This window comes from Balaenoptera borealis, assembly GCF_965194805.1.
Source record: "Balaenoptera borealis genome assembly, chromosome: 8".
Taxonomy (NCBI): Eukaryota; Metazoa; Chordata; class Mammalia; order Artiodactyla; family Balaenopteridae; genus Balaenoptera; species Balaenoptera borealis.
The window spans coordinates 90,969,458-90,984,004 of record NC_138865.1 but is presented as its reverse complement, the minus strand read 5'-3'; the positions used below and the strand labels follow the sequence as shown (position 1 = coordinate 90,984,004).

At 36.7% G+C, this 14,547-nt stretch overlaps 1 protein-coding gene across 7 annotated transcripts in view; it reads right to left on the bottom strand.

The window, feature by feature from the left end:
- INVS (inversin) overlaps positions 1-14,547 on the bottom strand; it is a 158,296-nt gene that overhangs the window by 63,367 nt on the left and 80,382 nt on the right. For all 7 annotated transcript variants that reach the window (XM_082403825.1, XM_082403822.1, XM_082403823.1 and 4 more), the window contains exons 6-8: positions 10,685-10,865; positions 7,961-8,070; positions 3,975-4,146 (exon numbers count right to left, since the gene is read on the bottom strand). In XM_082403825.1, coding sequence (XP_082259951.1) covers positions 3,975-4,146; positions 7,961-8,070; positions 10,685-10,865 — 463 coding nt within the window. The remainder of the gene's footprint in view (positions 1-3,974; positions 4,147-7,960; positions 8,071-10,684; positions 10,866-14,547) is intronic.

Genomic DNA, 14,547 nt, shown 5'->3' with positions numbered 1-14,547 from the left:
TAGAGGAAGCAAAACAAAACAAGACAAAAACACCGAATTAATAACATTTAAGTATTAGATGGTGATGGATGGTATAAGTAAAGAAGTAAAAAGTATTTTGATATATAGAGTGACTGGGGGATTACTTTTGATTGGTGGTTAGGGAAAGCCTTGCTAAGGCGCTGACATTTAAGTTGAGAGTAAATCATAAAAAAGAGACAGCAAAGCAGAGATCTCAAGGGAGAGTAGTCTGGGCAAAGAGAACAATGAGTACAGGGATAGGAATGAATCTATGTGTTTAAGGAAGGCAAAGAAGCTGCAGCACAATGAGTGAGAATGAGGTAAGTCAGAAAGGTAGAAAAGGCCGGATCATAAATGGCCATACAGGTCAGAGTGATGGAAGACACTGAAGGGCTTTACGTAGGTGAGTGATATTTGATTTATGCTTTCAACAGATCACTCTAGCTGTTTTGAGAATGCATTATAGTAAATTAGAGTGTAAGCAGGGAGACCAGTTAACACTAGCGCAGTTGACTGGGTGAAAACAGCGGTGGCTTGAACTAGGGTGACAGGAATGGAGATGGAGAGAAGCAGAAAGATTTAGAATATATTTTGGAGGTGGAGTCAACAGGACTTGTTGACAGGGTTTGATGTAGGATCTCTATATAGTCTGGGAATACCCCTAGTAATTCTCATGCATACTTGAGTTTGAAAAGCCTGACCTAAATGGCTGAATGTTAGTTTGGCCTAGACAAGATTCAGATGGGTGTGAGAGACTTCAAAAATCTGAAGTGTGTCATATGGAAGACAACGCAGAGTGGAACATTCAGTTTGACAAATTTTGGCTCAGTATAAGGAAGCGCACCCTAAATAGAGTGAGATTAAGATGGAAGTAATGGGTTCTCTATATTGGAGCTGTTCAAACAGAGGCTGAAAGACACTGGGGAGAATGTTATAAGGCAAATTAAGGCATGATGTATCTGTGAGAGTTCTGTGATTTTCACATTTAAGAGCATAAGAATGCTTTTTTTTTTTCTCCCAGATGAAATTTTATACAACATCCAACATATAAAATGGTTAAGAGTTGAGTGGTTCTGCCTAAAGTAGGGGTAGAGGGTTACCCACTTAAGCATTTACCCCTCAGCAACATTTCAGGTACCTCTATAGGAACGTGTTGTTCTAAAGAACATGGTTTGGAAACCCCTGGACTAGATATAATTTTAAGGTACTTTTTAATTCTGAAATTCTACAATTATGTAATGTGGCTTCAAGTATGCAACAGATACTCTTCAGACAAATATCAATGTCAAATTTTTAAAAAACAGACAAAATTTCAATTAAGCATAAGATAGAATTAATGATCTTATTAAAGGAAATTCCCCATTTCTGAGTATTTTCATTTATTTTAAAACAATCTCAGACTACTATTGCTGCTTGAAAAAGTACCACAAGTTTACCTAGGAGCTTTAAAAATTATTTTCAATAACTTTCTGTTATGGAAAATTTCAAACATATTCAAAAGTAAAGGCAATAATAGTCCAGTGAACTCAATATTGTCGTCACCCAGATTCGACAATTATGTGTTGGCTAATCTTGTTCCATCTAACTGCTATCCATGCCCCCACTTCTGATTTTTTGAAGAAAATTCTAGAGTCATATGCTTCCGTTTGTGAATATTTTAGTATGTCTGAAAGACAAGGATTCTTTTTTTAAACACAACCACTGTATCAGTCAGAGTATCTCTCAGATACTCTAACAGATAGAATTCAATATGAAGAATTGCTACCTTTGTACTGAAGAACTGAAAAAGCAAAAAGGGAACAGTAAGGTATCACAGAGGCAGTAAATGCAGAAAACGGCTAGCAATTCTAAGACTGAGGAAACAAAAAGAAGAGGACGGAATTATTACAACTTTAAATGCTCAGAAGAGGCACCCAGCAGAGCTGAAGCTCGGACCTCAGAGGAGGGGCTTTGCTTGGCTGTTGCTGGTGTCTCTGAGAAGGGTGCTCTTTGGCCGCTACCGTGAGTGCTGGAAAAACTGCAAAGTGAAATTAACTGTTGCCACTGCAACAAGCTCTCAGTGCTCTGTTGTGTAACCCTCACTAGGGTAATGCTAACAGGAACGGGAAACAAAAACAAGAATAGGAAGCAAACAGGAAGATGCACTCCCATGCTCCTCTTCCAGCTTTCCAGTCTCCCTGTACTGCCCGCTGTGGGCTGACTCCCCTGCTGGCAAAGAGGGAATGTGGTTTGCAGAACCCCAGCCCCAGCCATGCAAAGAAAAGATAGGCCCATTTTCATACCTAAAAAATATTAACAAAAGTTTTGTAATATCAAATATCCAGATAGTGTTCACATTTTCCTGAGAGCTTTATAATTTTTTTGTAATTGATTTATTTGAATCAAGATCCAAATAATACCCATATATTGCTATTGATAAGAACTCATTTTTAATTAAGGGAAAACAACTCTGTAGAGGGATGATGGAAAGGAACTCACTTGCATAGAAGAGAAATGTCAGGAAGGTATCTCTGACATATAATAAAATCTCCTTAGGATAAAGAGCCCAGGGAATGAATGAATTTGAGAGGAATTTATGTCTCAACCCCAACCATGATGCACATCAGAAAGGCAACTTTGGTCGAGAGAATGCAAGTATCCTAGCCCATACTTTATTAAAATACATGAAAAGTTAAACAAAGAGCGATGCTAGTGATAAAGACTGCATATTAATACAAGTCTGACAAAAAAATTAAATACTCAGATCATTTATAAACTCAGTGTCCTATGTGTCTGTACAGTACTCCTTAAGAAGCTTAAGATCTACTATGAAGCTTTGGTATAGAAATATTCAATACTTTCAAAAGTTAAAGCCTTTATCAAAATTGATATTACCTAAAAACTCTTTTTAAAAAATTAGAAGGTGCGATGGTCTAGGTATAGGGAGGGAGATACGAGGTGTAGCAACTCCATTCCCCTCTGTCCCCCAAGTGCTACATCAATAGTGTCAGTGGTCAAGAAAGATCTTATTCAGGATAACAGGTAGGTGCAAACAGCTCTAGTATGTTTCTACAAATAAGAAAACATAACATTGAGAAGCTCATAGCTGAGGTTTTGTTCTGTTCAGTGTTATTGTGCTGTTGTGTGATTTTTCTTTCTCCTTCTGACTTGCAATTTGGATATACAGGTGTCCCTCGATATCTGTGGGGGATTGATTCCAGGAGCCTCTATAGATACCAAAATCTGAAGATGCTCAAGACCCTTATATAAGATGGTATAGTAAAGTGAATACAAGTCAGGCTTCCATATCCGCAGATGCAAAATCCTCAGTTACGGAGGGCTGACTGCAGTATATAAGGAAGAGACCTCTAAGGTGACAATGAGTGTTAAAATACTTATACTTCTCTTACTAATCAACACATAGTTAGAGGGCTCTCTTATTAGAAAAAGAGATTAAAGGAAGCACCTAGTAAGAGCTTTTGAAGCTTTGAAGCTTCTAGAGCCATGGGAGGTTAACTCTGAAATGGGAGATTCAGGATGCAGCAATGCTGTTCAAAACTGAGAAAAGAGCATATTAAATGAGACTGGTGAGAACATACTTAGATGTGTGTGATCTCTAAAATGTAATTCTAAATGTTTGAAAATATAGTTAATAATTGCTAGGTATGTATAGTTTTAAAGTGCAGGTTCATTCTTTTTTACACAAAGATATATGCTCAGAAGAGTTCCCGCAATCATGTCTAAGGAGCAACAAGGCTTGTAAATCAAATGCCAAGATTCACTTGGTAGAAACACAGGCTAATTTTAGCCATAATACTTGGAAGAAATAAAGCTGTTGGAGTGATGTCCTGGCAACCTAAACTTAAAAAGTTAAGATGAAAGTCAAACAATATTAGATTAGGAACAATGGTTTCAACTTACTATTTTGCAAAATAGCGCCATCTACACTTTGAAGCCTGAATGAAAGCAAACTGAATATGTCTGCCAGTTCTTACCTGTACCTCCATATTTGTCTGCCATGTTAATGTCAATGTCAGATTTTAAACTCAGCATAGTCCTAAGGACGTCATCACTGCCTTTCCCAGCAGCCCACATAAAGGATGTTCTTCCTTCAAGGTCTGAATCATCTTTTACTGAAGGATGTTTTAGAAACACTTTAACTGTTTCCTGTAAGAAAACTTCATTTAAAAATTTGAGACAAGAGAGTGGCATTTTCTATGGTAAGAAAGCCAGTGTTATATGTGACTTCCACTTAGAAGCAAAGTATTTTTTCCTCTACTTTTGAATCAAATGAAATTATCTTTTTATGAATAACGAAATTACAATTTCCATTGAAAGTGACAATCTTCTGTCCTTATACATTGGTTTTAGTTTTCATAGCACTTCAAAAATATAACCTAACTTCCTCATTCAACATTCTAATAATTGAGAATGATCATCCTCAATCAAGTTTAAAAACTCAACTGCAGAGAAGCCTAATACATTCTCTCACTGTGTGTTTTGTTACTATTTTAAAAAATAGTTAGTGCATTTATCAAATAATTATGGGTAGTTACTGAGAAATGCAGCGTTCAATTCATCTAAACAAATATTTATTCAGCATTTCCTACAATCAAGGTCCTTCCTCTATAGAATCATACAAAAATTAGGATCCTTAATAATTCTAACAGTGTTTAACAATTTTAATCGGGGTTAATATTCATAGCATTTAAAATTGCATCTTTCCTCAAAACTCAGATGCTTACAAGCTTTTAGGAAGATCACAGAAACTTTTGCTTGAATGGAAATAAAATAGTTTCAGAAAAAAACAATTTCTGGAGGCTGTGAGTTGGCCAAAAATGTACAAAATGTTGATGACCAATATTTCAGAGCAAGAAAAAAGTTAAGGGCTCATCTCGTCCAGCTCCTCATTTTACAGATGATATTTAGACTCAAGGTCATATAAACATTGGTAGCAGTTAACAGGAGTAGAAAGCAGGGTTAAATCACTGCACTCTTTCCACTGTAACACACACTGCTTCCTAGTCTTAAAACTAGACGTTGAGCTACTGAGGTATTACAGCTTAGTGCTCCTTAGGATCTAGTGTATGTCCTTATTAAGTAGATTTGAATAAAGAAATAAAATTTTGGGACTTCCCTGGTGGTTAAGAATCCAATGCAGGGGGGCACTTCCCTGGTGGCACAGTGGTTAAGAATCCACCTGCCAATGCAGGGGACACGGGTTCGAACCCTGGTCCGGGAAGATCCCACATGCTGCGGAGCAACTAAGCCCGTGAGCCACAACTACTGAGCCCAAGGGCCACAACTACTGAAGCCCGCACACCGAGAGCCCATGCTCCGCAACAAGAGAAGACACCACAATGAGAAGCCCGCACACTGCAACGAAGAGTAACCTCCGCTCGCTGCAACTAGAGACAGCCCGTGCACAGTGACGAAGACCCAACGCAGCCAAAAATAAATATAAAAAAAAAAAAAAAAAAAAAGAATCCAATGCAGGGGACATGGGTTCAATCCCCGGTCCAGGAAGATCGCACATGCTGTGAAGCAACTAAACCCATGCGCCACAACTACTGAGCCTGCACTCTAGAGCTTGCGAGCCAGAACTACTGAGCTCACATGCCACAACTACTGAAGCCCGCGTGCTAGAGCCCGTGTCCACAACAAGCCACCGCAATGAGAAGCCCGCGCACTGCAACAAAGGGTAGCCCCCGATCGCTGCAACTAGAGAAAGCCCATGTGCAGCAATGAAGACCCGATGCAGCCAAAAATAAATAAATAAATAAATTTATTAAAAAAAAGAAATAAACTTTTAAAATGTTGGTGATTTGGGGGGTTTCTTTTAATAATTTGCAAACATTTCTTTGTTGAGTATGTTTTCTTAATGATGAATGTTTGCAAGGGTTTTATGGGACTGTTGTTGTTGTTGATGATGTTTTTTAAAAAGAGAATTACAATCTCTTGTGAATTAATAGAGTCCCAGGAGATCAAGGGATGAAATTGAGCCTATAAAATTTGCATAATTATTAAAAAACTATTTCTGTAATTGGCAGATTGTCTAAAGCAAGTGTTTCTTTGAATAAACATCTGTAATGTTCTAGCGTTCTTTCTTACTTGCATTAGCACAGTTACTTAATTACTGGTTTCTGTACATAGGTTAAATTTGGAGTCTAAGACTTGGGTTCAAGATCTTGAGCAAATTTTTTTTTTTTTTAAATCATAGCAGTGACTTTTTACTTATTTATTTATTTGTTTATTTATTTATTTATTTATTTATGGCTGTGTTGGGTCTTCGTTTCTGTGCAAGGGCTTTCTCTAGTTGTGGCAAGCGGGGGCCATTCTTCATCGCGGTGCGCGGGCCTCTCACCATCACGGCCTCTCTTGTTGCAGAGCACAGGCTCCAGACGCGCAGGCTCAGTAATTGTGGCTCACGGGGCCCAGCTGCTCCGCGGCATGTGGGATCCTCCCAGACCAGGACTCGAACCCGCGTCCCCTGCATCGGCAGGCAGACTCTCAACCACTGCGCCACCAGGAAAGCCCAAGCAAATCATTTAATCTCTTGGAACCTTGGTTTCCTCATCTGTACGTAGGGGTAACATGTCCTTTCATAGGCCTATGTTGAAATATGAAATTCTGATTTCCATAGGTTGACTAGACTGGGCCAATTGGATTTCTTATCTATGTGTAATAAGAATGAACTCCTCCTCAAAAACTCTGTATTTTTCTGAGATCTTTGGAGATAATAGAAGATAATGGTTTACCAAAACTTTAGGTGATATATAGAATAGATTTTTAGGAATGCCAAGAAGGGGGATGATTGCTATAGTTGCTCTGGGTACCAGAGAGAAAGAAAAGTGGGAAAATAAGATGTTTTCTCAATCCAAGAATTCAGTGTATTCAACAGTGTATTTGGGGAGGTCAGGAAGATGGAATTATACTATGCTGATGATAACATTCTCATAATTTAATGAAACCAGGTGTTTCACTATGCACTCTCATGTAGAAGGCAGCAAAATCCACTGTGACTGCATTAATGTATGCCTCTTTGGATGTGTCTCTAGTTCTTAGTGGCCACTCATACTCAGGAGGCTGAAGCAGCCTAGACATTATCATGTTGCTGGCTGGACTGAGTGACATAATGGATGAGAAAGTACTTTGTAAACTGTAAAGGGTGGCAGTAAGGAACTATTAATAATAGTTAATATCTTTGGATATATCAATAATTCATATTTTTGCTTTCTCAGATGTACAATATACAAAATTATTAGCACAAATAATAATAGCAATGAATGCTATTTCTTGAATACCTACTCTATGCCAAGTATTACACTAGGCACTGGTCATAAACTTTCTCTAATCCTTATAATAATCCTAAAAGAAAAGGTATAATTATTCTCATTTTACATATGAAGAAACTAAGACTCAGAGAGGTTAAGAACTTATGCAAGGTCATATAGCTAGCAAATGGCACAGTCAGGATTCTAGCCAATGTCTATCTAGTTCTAAAGCCTTGCCCACTGCCTTCAGGACAATTACAGATTGCCAAACACTAGATTGTCTTTAGTGCCTTACAATTAACAAAAAAGATTAAGTACACTTACAGTAAAGCAAAATGTTACACTGAACAGTTAAAATAAAAATTCTTTAAAACTTCCCATGTGACTAACAACTTTATAAAAATTCAGACTATCACCTGAATCACAGAATGAACAGTATGAGCAATTGTTAAAAAATAATTGCTACACAAACACACAAATGAGTACAAGTAAGTGTGAAATCTGAATAAGGTCAGTGGATTATATCCATATCAATTTCCAGTTTATTACATTATATTATACTTCTGCAAGATGTTACCACTGGAGTGAACTGAATGAAGGGTACATGGGATCTTGCTGTTTTATTTCTTACAACTGCATGTGAATTTACAATTATATCAAAATAAAAATTTCATTTAAAAAAAAGATAATTGTCATGGTTTACTTACAGCGAAGTTACTCTGAGCTGCATAGTGCAAGGGTGTTGCTCCCTGGCTGTCAGATGGGATGGTTCCAGACTTATTTCTTTCTAAAAGCAGATGGACAATCTGTGCGTGGCCTGAAAGCAGACACAAGGTAGTTATCACATAAAAGGACTGATTCATTTATAATCTATTTAAAGGAAAGAGGTAAGAAAAATCATTAGCACATAAACCAGCATTCACAATGCCCAGTGCAGCCTCTTCTAACTTCTCACGAAAATACATGATTATGTAGCACAAAGGCAAAAACTTACAACACTAAAAACTTAGGGCTTCCCTGGTGGCGCAGTGGTTGAGAATCTGCCTGCCAATGCAGGGGACACGGGTTCGAGCCCTGGTCTGGGAAGATCCCACATGCCACGGAGCAACTAGGCCCGTGAGCCACAACTACTGAGCCTGCGCGTCTGGAGCCTGTGCTCCGCAACAAGACAGGCCGCGACAGTGAGAGGCCCGCGCACCGTGATGAAGAGTGGCCCCCGCTCGCCACAACTAGAGAAAGCCCTTGCACAGAAACGAAGACCCAACACAGCCATAAATAAATAAATAAATAAATAAAGTTTAAAAAAAAAACAACAAAAAAAAAACTTAATGCTTCAACCAGGAAGGAAATGACTAATTATAACAGCCAGATTGAGAAAAAACTGTATTAGGTATCAGCTCACTGCATCCCCTGGCTTCACCTTATAAAACTGCCCATAAAAACAGAAGAAGGCACGTTAGAAGCCAGCCCCTCTCAGCCATCAGTGTCCCTGGTCTCCATGTTCCATTGCACCATCAATCAGAACTACACGGTTGTTCTCTTCTGCTATTCAGGAGGACAACCTATAATACAAACTCTTGTGACCTCTGAGGCCTTCTATCCATCCCCTCTAACCTCCCTCCCCCAATTTTTTAACATCTAGGCAGTGATTTCAAATCCCAGAAAACAAGTGGGCAGGAATGATGAGGTGGTAGTAGAGAAACATGCTCTGCAGTACACTTTGGAAGATGTGGATGTGGTCTCCACAAGTGAAGAACTGTAGAAAGGATCAAAGAATAAACAAGCCTGGTAATTGTATATTTAGGAAACCTGAATTTCATACATGCCATTGCTTCAGTGTATAGGGAATGAGGCAATGAAGAAGATGCCACATTAGCAGAGCAAGAATACACTGCATGAAAGCCAGGCAGAAAAAAAGGAATTTGAGTGGGAGCTGTGCTTGTCTACCTGCTCTCCAGCTATGGTTTGAGATGGAGTTCTCCATAACATGAACAGGCAAAAACAGGATCAAAGGCAATCTATGCACATAGTCAATCTAAATATCTTTCGTTTGAAAGATAAAGAGAAAAATTCAGAGAAGGCTATATGAAAACATACTCTAGGACAGGGAGAAAGGAACACCATCAGAAAGAAGAAGAGCATACCTCAGAAAATGATCTAGAGAAGGATCCAGAGGAAAATTTCAGGCAACTGTTTGGCATCCTTGACTTTTGCAAAGAGATGGCCTCTATGAAATGAAACAGAATATCCTAAGAAGAAAATAATCTAAAATGAAAAGGTAATGGAAGGAGATAAAAAGGAAAAAAGCTGAGATAAAAAGAAATATGGATGAGAGAAGGAAATCAAAATATAACCTAAAATACAATCTATAAGAGGCAGAAAGAAAGCTGAACTTGTGGAACACAAGTCAATTTAGTGCTGTGGAGACAAATTTGCAAAGTCCTCCTAGAATGCAGAGGAAAAGGGATGAAACTGCACCTTGAAATGAAGTCTAAATAATAATTATAAATCTGACTATAAAACTGAATGCAATCATTTAAAAAAGAGATAATGTGTAATTTAAAAACTAAGCCCATAATAATAATGGTTTATTATAATTATTAATATTAATTAATAATTACTATCAGATTATATTTATAAATACCCAAAGAATGATAAGTGAAAGTGTGCTAAATTCCTCATTTTTAAACAGATGGGAATTAATAGACACAGTTTTGCTCTGGACTCTGACTTAGGCTTAAAAATTTAAAAGTAACTACTAGTAGAACTTAAAAATCCTCCTAAAACATTAGGCAATTCAAAACCAAACAACAACGAATGTAATCCACACACCACAAGGCAGAAAACAAACGAATCAGGAAAAAACCAAAACACTAATAATAAAGAGCAGAATAACAGAAAAAAGATCAAATTATACAATTTATAACAATGACTATCAGTGGGTAAAACTCCTTCACTAAAAGAGACTCTCAGAGTGCCAAAAATCAGACACATACACATATATACTCTCTCATCTAAAAAAGTGATCCCCAAAAAGGTTAAGTCAAAGGCATATCAGGAAATATGATGAAAAGGAAATCAAATATCATAGTATTAGCTCACACATAAAATTAGAGCCCTTCTCCAAAAAAGCAAAGGCACTGAATGTGAAGATTATTTTATATTTACATTTGTCAACAAATGTGCATTACTTTTATAATAAAAATGAAACGACACGATGTTGAAATTAATATATAACAGAGAATACATTCTATATTGCTAAAATTTAAGCATACAACAGAGTGATTTAGGTATAAAGCGCCACATATCAACTAAAAATTAAAACAATTAAATAGGAGGTGGGAGCTGACAGGGGGAGAGAAGCCATGGAAAATTTCCTATACTCATGCAGTTCCTCCTACTGTTGATCCTTGGTTTCACATTCAACTCACCTAGTAAAGCTGCCCAGTGAAGAGGCGTTCGAAATAAGTTATCGTAAGATGTTATATTGCAGCTTTCGTATGAGGTCAAGACATCAACCACTGTCACGTTCCCATCAGCAACTGCAAAGTGAAGAGGTGTTCGACCCTCGTAGTCTTGCCAGTTCAGTAAAGACTCTGTTGGAGCAGCATCCTATTTTTAAGGAACCAGACACCTCAGACATACATGGAATCCTTAATAAATCACGTTTGACACAGTATTAACTGAGCAATTTTTGAAACCTACATATTCTCTCTCAGCAGAAGTGATAAATTCAGAAAAAAGTATACAGTCTAAATCTTTAAAAATTAATTTTCATATTTAACTATAAAAAGTACAGAAAAGATACAATAAACAACATGTACCATCTATCAATAGATTAAATAGGGATCAACATTTTGCCTAATGTGCTTTTGTTAATCTCTTACAGATTCAGCTAAAGGCATATGTTTTGTATTTTTGCTTCACATATATACATCCATAAACAACAGTTAAATTTTGTATGTGTGTTTTCAATATTTATACTTATGTATTATACCATACATATCCCTGAATTTTTTTTCAAAATTATACTTTTGAATTTTTAATTTCAACACAATACATTTGAGTATCTATGATGATACTAGTCTATTTGTTAAACCACAACTTAGTTACCCATTCTCCTACTGAGGGATATTTAGGTTATTTACATTTTTTCCCACTATTAACAATAATGCTGCAATGAACACGCTTCCTTTACATGTCCCTTTGTGGCACATGTGATTTTTCTCTAGCCCAGACACCTAGATGGGAAATTGCTGGGTTGAAGGATATTTGCATCTTCAGCTAGTATTGTCAAACTGCTCTCTAAATGGCTGTACTAATTAACACATCCATGACGATGTGTAAAAGCTTTTATTTCCCCACATGCTGGTACAGATTAACCACTTAGTATTATCAAACTTACATTTTTTCCCTTATAGGTATGAAATGCATTTCACTGATGTTTTAATTTGTATTTCTTTTATGAATGAGGTTGAGTTTTTTTTTATCATATGTTTATTGGATATTTGGTTTAAATTGACAGTTTACAACATTTATTCATTTTTCTACTGGATCTTTGTAGCAGATATGTTGCATTGCTAAGGTCCCCCTTCACGACTAAAGGACCTACTTCCCCAGCTGCTGCAAGTGCTGCCAGCAAATGACTTTCTACTGTCATCCTTTTGGAATTGCTTCAGCTAAAGAGAGTTACCTCACCTACGGTCAGGTCCCGTCTCAGATTAGGTCATATCCAAAGCCAAGCTCTCTTGTCCAAATTTAAGAACTCTCTGAAGGGCCATCCCAGATTTAGAGTTGTCTACACAGTCAGGCTATTTTACAAAAAAGAGTATTAAAGGTATTATAAACACTTCAAAAAAAGAAGTAGAATATTACCACAATGGTATTCTAGGCCCTTGAGTCTCCCAAGGACTTAGATGCATTTATAAGGGAGAAAAAAAAAGCCAAATCTGTGAGGAAATAAGATATTATGAGTGAGAATCATCCTCCAAAGACTTCAGATCTTGGAATTAACACAAAAAGAATATAAAATAACTATCTATGAAACATGTAAGAAAATAAAAAATGAAATAAAAGGTGAGCAAGGAAACAAAAACTCTCAAAATGATCAGGCAGATCTGAAAAAGAACCAAGTAGAACTTTTAGAAGTGAAAATATAATCACTAAGATTGAAGACTAAATGAATAGGGTAAACAAGAGATTGGATGCAGCTGAAGAAAGACCTGGCAAACTGGAAGGCAGATCTGATGTAACTACCCAGAATGTAGCAGAAAGAGACAAGATAATAGAAATGTAAAAGAGAAGTTAAGAGACATGGAAAGTAAAATGGAAAGGTCTAAAATATGTATTACTGGAGACTCCATAGGCAGGAGTAGAGAGAATAAAAGAGAGGCAATATTTAAAGAGATAATGGTTATATATTTTCCAGAAATGAGATGCAATAATCAGAATGTATACTACACAGGAAAAAAAAAAAAAAAGGCACACCTAGACAAACCGTAGTAAAACTGTAGTTATGCCATGTAGAAAAATTTTAAAAAGCAGCCTGAGGAAAAGATATCTATAAAGGGATGACACAGACCAATAACAGGCTCTTCAAGAGGAATTAATGAAAGGCAGAAAGCAGCAAAATGACAGTCTGAAAGAGTTGAGGAAAGTAACTACTTAGAACTGTGTATACAGGAAAACTATATATTCAAGAGGACAGTAGAAATGTAGACATTCTTAACAAATAAAATCAGGGAGGGCTTCCCTGGTGGTGCAGTGGTTAAGAATCCACCTGCCAATGCAGGGGACATGGGTTCAATCCCTGTCCTGGGAAGATCCTACATGCCACGGAGCAATAAAGCCCATGCACAACTACTGAGCCTGAGCTCTAGAGCCCACGTGCCACAACTACTGAAGCCTGTGCGCCTAGAGCCTGTGCTCCACAACAAGAGAAGCCCACGCACTGCAATGAAGAGTAGCCCCTACTCACCGCAACTAGAGAAAGCCCGCGCACAGCAACAAAGACCCAACACAGCCAAAAAAACAAAACAAAAAACAAACAAATAAATAAATTTATTAAAAAAAAAATCAGGGAGTTTACCACCATAGATCTACACTAAAGGAAGTTCTAAGAATTATATTTCAGAAAGTAAGATAATAATAACTCTAGAAGGAAAATTTGAGACTCAAGAAGAAATGCAGAGCAAAGAAATTAGTTAACACACAAGTAGAAATAAATTTTCATTGTACAAATAAAACAATAATATCTTTTAAAGTCTAATTTGTGTGTTATAAGCAAATAGGACTAAATATTAGACTACCATAGCTTGTAAGTTGGAATTTGGGAAGGAGTGATTAGAAAACCTCTAAGAATATACTGATAAATATTCAAAATTAATAAGAAAGTATAGCAAGTTGGTTAAATATATAATTTATGGCCCAAACTATCAATTGCATTTCTATACACCTGCAACAACCAGTTAAATACATACCCTAGATACCCTATATATGCTTTTAAAAAAGGTTCAGAGCAGCACTGTTGTAAATAGCAAAAAACTGGAAACAGTTCCAAATGTCAGTCAATAACAGACTGAATAATGTGTCATTTAATCTTCATAAAATGGAATACTATACAGCAGTAAAAAGTAATATATTACAGCTGCACACAGCAACATAGATAAAATCACCAGCTTAACACTGAGCAAGAGAAAAGTATGTTGTGGAAGAATACATACAGTATGATTCTATGAATATAAAATTCAAAAATGTTAAAAACTAAACAATATATTTTTTAGGGATACAAACACGTGGTAAAACTATAATGAAAACCAGTGGAATGATAAGCATAAAACTGAGGATAGTGGCTGACTCTGAGAAAGGAGAGAAAAGAATGGTACTGGGAGATATCCAGGGAACTTCAACGGTAATGGTAATGGTAATGTACTTGGCTCCTCAACTCAGTGATGAGTACATGAGTATTTGTTGTTTCCTTATATATCTTAAATGTATTATATAAATATTCACTTATATCTATTTACTATTTAATATGAACAAGTATAAAACAAAGACAGGGATGATAAATATAAACTCAGAAAAGGAGCTGATGGGGGACAGGAATGAGCATGGCACAGGGAGAGAGAATGTATTTGGAAACTGGCACATAGGAAACTTCTGTGTGGTCTTAAATAACAGCATTAAAATGTTTTATTTCTTGGTGATGAGCTCACATGTTTGTTATACTCTTTTGCTTCATAATTTGGTTGTGTGTCATATAAATGCTTTTGCATATATTGGATATTTCATTATA